The sequence below is a fragment of the Tupaia chinensis genome, unplaced genomic scaffold (assembly GCF_000334495.1).
Source record: "Tupaia chinensis unplaced genomic scaffold, TupChi_1.0 Scaffold000054_1, whole genome shotgun sequence".
NCBI classification, from domain to species: domain Eukaryota; kingdom Metazoa; phylum Chordata; class Mammalia; order Scandentia; family Tupaiidae; genus Tupaia; species Tupaia belangeri.
The window spans coordinates 4545437-4551617 of NW_006159512.1; the positions used below are offsets into that span (position 1 = coordinate 4545437).

Consider the following 6181-nt stretch of genomic DNA (forward strand, 5'->3'; position numbering starts at 1 on the left):
ACACGCGTAGCACACTTAGCCTTGTGCCTGGCACCTAGAGAGCCTCAGGGAACGGTAGCTCTCCGGGCAGCTACACACAGCTGCCATTTATACTAGTTCCTAGACACAGACATGTATGTGTGGACATGTGTGCATGCCTCTGTCAACACGTAAGTGTGAATGCTCCTTTCTCTCCCTTGAATCGGAACTGAGTTGTGGAACTGGTACTCTCCCCTCTTCAGAGTCATTTATCTCACTAGGAGTTGCTTTTCAAGCTGTTTCCAGTGTCTTCATCTCACTCTCTCCTTTCTCTGAGAAGCAGAGATTGTTTTGTGCATCTTGGGTTTCTACTCCAAGCGCATAACACATACTCCGTTATCGTATCTGCGACATCTGAGGACGCGTTCTGGTTCCCTTAGGTCATGTGCACTCTCACCTGCGACATCCACACAGCTGGGTGTGGATCACAGCAGCCCAGATTTTTGGATTGCTCTTTGCCTCTTGCCAGCCAGAGAAGCTGATTCAAAACTGGAATGCCAAGAGGACTAAAAAGAAACCTTCAGAACCTGTAGCCATCAGGTTCCTAACAAGTGACCTTGACCAGAAGGTAAGATTCCTCTGAAACCTCTTCCTTCCCCTGTAACGTGTGTGAATGTTCTTTGTTTCCTTGGGAGAAACTCTTCCAACCGACACCTTGTCGCACATGTGAACCAGTAACAGGGTTAGCAACTAGACAGAGCTCACCCCAAGGCCTAGGTTGTTCAAAGACAATTTTTAGACCGTCCAGTCACACTTTTGATCTGCTTCTTTAACATTTCATCTTCCATTACATGTTTAAGCTCCTTTTTTTTAAAGAGGTTTTTGCTGTAGGGCACATGTACTCATCAGAGAGAGAGAGACAGAGACAGCGAGAAGTTAAGTGAGAAATCACTCCCCGGGGGGTGGGGTGGGCACGCACGCACACACACACATGGCCGGTGTGAGTTTTAAGCCACCGGTCCAGGACTCAAACTGCAGTTGGCCGTGTAGGACTCCAGAGACAGTAACTGTTAGGCCATCTCCTGGCCCCACATGTTTAAGCTATTTATCGACATTGGAAAATAAGATTAATACAGTCTGTCCTGCCTCTCATAACCTTGTTCCTGGCTAAATGCAGTCATGTTCATGAAAATGTTAGGAGGAGCCCTGTCATGTCTGTCTCTGATTTCCTGAGACCTAACCCAATGTCGCTTATGGTGAGAACTCCATAAATATTGAATGAGCAAAGCAGAGAAGGGAAGAAGAGAGGAAGAAAGAAATATTAGAATGTTGTGTACTGCTCTACTTCTAATCTAAGGGATTATTACCTGTATACCCCAGAGCACGGAAGTATTCCATTTCTCTGGGCTGAAATACGTAGGACGGTTAGGAGGGAGAACTGCTTTTGGTTTTGGTTTTTACTTTTTGCCAAAGTGCATGTGCTTACCAGAAACAGGAGAGGGGAAATGAGGAGACATTCCCATGGGAAGCGTTCATGCTGCAGTTCCTTCTCCATCTCCCTCTTTTCAGAATTTTAGGCATGCACACACATGTGCCCAGTGTGCATCAAAGCCACCGGGTCCAGAACTTGAACTGCACAGTCGGGCCATGTGTGATCCAGCCACCTTAACCACCATCCTACCAACGGGTCCAGAAAAAAACTGTTATATAATTTCTGGTCATGAACCTTTTCTCTCCAGATCTGTACAGGTAGTCATTCAGAATAAAATCTACTACATCAGTTCTGAGGTTAGTTATTAAAGTTAGTTTTTCTGTTTTTGTTTTGTTTTGTTTTTGCAAAAGGGCATGTTTTTTTCTGTTTTTGTTTTGTTTTGTTTTTGCCATAGGGCACGTACGCTTGCCAGAGAGAGAAAGAAACAGAGAAGGAAAATAAGAAGTCACCGCCCCCCTTCCCAGGGTAGATGGCCCCACCACAGTCCCTTCTCCATTCTCCTCTTGAGATTTTGGGCACACATGCCCAGCATGATTTTCAAGCTGCCAAGTCTGGGACTTGAACCACATCAGCCATGTGGGAGTCCAGTGCCTTAACCACCATGCCATCTGCTGGCCCCTACGGTTAACTTTTAAAACAATCAGAGGGCCAGCAGATGGCACAGAGGTTAAGGCAGCTGGATTCCATAGCAGGTGTGTGCACATTCATGCCCAGTGTCCCAAGAGGAGTGTGGAGGACAAGGGATTGAGGCATGACCATCCGCCCTGTGTGTGTGTGGGGTGGGTGGGTGGGGGGTGCTGTCTCACTTTCCTTTCTCTCGGTCTCTATCCAGCGAACACATGTACCCTATAGCACACTAAAAATAAGTAAAACAGTCGGAAATGTCCTGTGTTGTGTCTGCCACTGTCCATTTTCTTTTCACAGATGAAGAGTCTCTCTCTCGCCTCTTGCCATCAGTTGCATTCTAAATTCTTGGATCAGTCTCTCGGAGAGCAGGTAAGAACTATAGCTGAACTATAGCTGTCCCAGTGAACAGAGGGACCCACTGTTCAGCCAGCAGTCTAGGAATAGGCTTCCGTGTGTTACTTTGTTTTGCTTTTAACCTGTTTTGGTGCTTGCAGAGTTAGACAAAATGTCTAGTCAGCTCTGGGGTCTATGTTGGGATGACTTCTGTAGAGCTGAAGCGGCCGGATTCTGACTGTGAATCTTTTCATCTTCAGCCTTAACAAATCTACTTCACATGTGACTGAAGCTTTAAAGGGCATTAATTGATTGATTTAATGATTATTTTTCTATTAAACTATAATACTGAATTTTTTTCTCCTTTCCCCTAAAAGTTAAAGAAAAAAACCAGTAATATTCATGTTCTAGTGGTCTGAGAATTGTCTGTCCTTAGTACAAGGTAGATAATGCATTCCAGCACTTAAAATGTTTTACGTATTTTTTTTTTAGAGTTTTTTACCTTAGGGTACATGTGCTCACCAGAGAGACAGACAGACAGAGAAAGTGAAACAATCACCCCCCAGTGGGGATGGCCATGCCACAGTCCCTTCTCCATTCTCCTCTTGGGTTCTGGGGCACACACGCACATGCACCCAGTGTGAGTGTCAAGCCACAGTCTGGGCTTCAAACTGCAATTGGGGCTGTGTGGGAATCCAGCAACATAACCGCTATGCCACCTGCTGGCCCCAGAGGGTACCTGTGCACACCTGAGAGGGAGAGGAAATAAATACCCCCCAGTGGGGAATGGTAACACCCCAGTTCCTTCTCTTCCACTTCTTCATCCTATTGGGATTTGGGCCATGCATGCACATGTGCCCAACATGTTTCTCAAGCTATTGGGGCCAGGACTTGAACTCAGCAGTCAGCCATGTGGCCCTATGTATTTTTGTATCATAAAAATATAACCATGATAGGACCAGCAGCTGGTGTGGTGGTTAAGGCACCACACTCCCACGTGGCTGGCTGCAGTTTGAGTCTCAAACCTGGTGGCTTGTTTTCTCACTTTCCCTCCCTCTCTCTCTGTGTCTCTCTCTAGTCAAATTAAAAAATAATAATAATAAAGTTAAATACTTCTTTTTTAAAAGAAAAAATATAACCATGAATAAAATACAAACATAGAGAAGAAGGCATTCCTTAGTAATCAATAAATGTAAATAACTGTTGAGTCATTGGCTGGCTGCTCCCATTTATTTTTCCCTCTTGCTGGAGCAGTTGGGCTGGCAGATGATGACCCAGTGGTGTACGGACTGACCGAAGCCCGATCACTTCCTGGTGAATCATTAAGGACAAGATGAAGCAATTTAGATTGTTTGATGGGGGACTAGGAATTAGGTAAACACCAGCATCTAAAGAGTGCTCTCAGAAGTACACCATGAACACTGACCTTCTGAAATGCCAGGGAAGCATGCTTCGTATGTAGCAGGGGCAGAGAGGGCGTGGAGAACTCCACGGTGGAGGGCAGAGTGAAGCCCAAGAAATGCTCACAGGGTAGGCACCAGGTCAGGTCTCCCACAACGTCAACTTTAACAGAGACTGGCAGGCCATGCAGGAAGACATTTCCTCGTATTGACCCAGGATGGAGGAAATGAGAGGTTTTGGTTGATCATGCAGGGTGAGTTAGCAGTCTGAAGTAGCTGCCACAGCGGGGAAAGGCCTCTCAACCTGGGCTATGTTCACGGAGGCCACGCTTCTGGAAGAAGGAAATCATAATCTTGTCATTTACTTTTTCAAGTGAGCATTTTTATTTACTTTCGTGAGAGAGACATTTCCAATAGGTTCTCCATGCCACAATCCACACCTAATCTCAGCCAGCCCAGGTCGTAGGCACATGCATGTCCAGAGTGCTCAGCAAGGTCTGGAATGCAAATCCAGGACCTTTCCCATGCCGGTCCAGTTGAATTACCACTACATCATTGCCTGGCCCTAGCATTAACGTTTAATGGCCAAGCTGGCCTTGGAGACATTTCAGGGAACCTTTGACACACAGCCCCATCTAGTAGACCATCCAGGACGATGAAGGAACTCACAGAACAGGCATAAGATACCTACAGCACAGATTTTATAGATGCCACAATGTTAGAAACTCCAAATACAGGTCCATTATTAAAAGACAAAAATCATCCCCTGGGTTGTTGAACTACTTAACTGGATCAGATGAACAGGGAGTTGAGAACTTGGGCTCAAACTCCAAAGACCTTTGGATCCTGCTGACCCCTCACTTTGTCTTTGAGTAAATCATAACTTCGAGCCTTGGTTTTCCTCTCCTAAGATCAGGACCTGAAGGGGTATTTTAAAGTCGAATTGGAATGTTGTATATAAAGCAACTAGTCAGTGCTTATAAATAAGTAGGAATTTTTTTTCTATGTAGAATTTTTGAGGAATTTAATGGAGGTAGAGATGAAAGCTCTTTTTTAAAGCTATCCATATAGACAGCTCCATGGTGCAGCAGTTATGTGCTGTTTAAAAGAAGCCAGATCCCATGTGCTGACCACAGTTCAGACCCCCAGCCCAGTCAGCATGAAACATTCCAAGCACATGCACAGGTGCCTAAGATCTGACAGCTGGCGGACTGTAGGAAGGGGATCACAGCGTGCCGCACACTGCGGAGGGTGCTGCTCACTTGCCCACACACTCTCTCTCTCTCTCTCTCTCTCTCTCGCATATGCATGTGCACGTACTCTGTCATGAAGAAAGAAAAAGATTCATAGTTGGTGGGCCAGTCCTTTAGTGTAGCAACGAAGCGCTGAGCAGGATCCACATGGCTGACCAGAGTCGAATGCTGGCCTGATGGCTTGAAAAACACATTAGGCGCATGCATGTGTACCCAGGATCCTGAAGGGATAAAAAATTGGAAGACAGCCTATGGGTTATGTCTCTGGACTCCGCGGCCAACTGCAGTTTGAGTCTCAGACCTGGCGGCTTCAAAATCACACCAGGGGTGCGTGTGTGCATGTTTGCACAAGACCTGGGGAGGAAAATGGAGAAGGGATTAGAGGGCATGGCTATTTTCCCTGAGGGATGATTTCTCACATTCCCTCTCATTGTGCCTGTCTGTCTCTCTTTCCAGGGAGCACATGTGTCCTAAGGCAAAAACCTCTTTTAAAAAAAAAAAAAAAGTGGAAGGCAAAAGGATTGTGATCTGACTGGGCCCTGTTGGGGCTCTCTCCTCTTTCTCATACTCTGTTTGTTTTTTTTTTTTTCTAAGAATTATTTTATTAAACTTTATTATTTCTCTAGCCATTTATTTATTTTCATTTGACCAGAGATAGACAGAGTGAAAGAGAGAGAGAGGGAAAGCGAGAAAGCAAGCCGCTGGGTCCGAGACTCAAACTGCGGTCGACCATGTGGGAGTCCGGCACTCCTAACCACCACGCCACCTGCCGGCCCCTCTCACACTGTCTTTTATAAGTGTGCCCTCTGCCATTAAAATTGTCTTTAAGTAAATGGATGAGCCAGACACTTTTCACACTATTTCTGTGTTGTATCGTGTCGACTGCAGCCACCACAGGGTCAGTGTGGGTTTTCCACTTGTAGCATCACGTCAGCCCTCAGAATATTCTGGATCTTGACTCATTTTGGATTTCAAATATTCAGATTAGGGATGCTCAACTCATAGTGCAATAGCCAATTGTCAGCTTTTATTTTGTAATTGTGGAAGATGTACTTTAGCTCGTGCTCTCTCACAGGCTGTGTTTGTATCATAAAGTTCAGTTCCTCCTCTTTTCCCCC

At 45.6% G+C, this 6181-nt stretch overlaps 1 protein-coding gene across 2 annotated transcripts in view; it reads left to right on the top strand.

Annotated features, from left to right (window-relative positions):
- The window catches only part of UTP20 (UTP20 small subunit processome component), a 131729-nt gene that overhangs the window by 120698 nt on the left and 4850 nt on the right, over window positions 1-6181 (top strand). For both annotated transcript variants that reach the window (XM_014591769.2, XM_006141387.3), the window contains exons 57-58: window positions 399-586; window positions 2375-2448. In XM_014591769.2, coding sequence (XP_014447255.1) covers window positions 399-586; window positions 2375-2448 — 262 coding nt within the window. The remainder of the gene's footprint in view (window positions 1-398; window positions 587-2374; window positions 2449-6181) is intronic.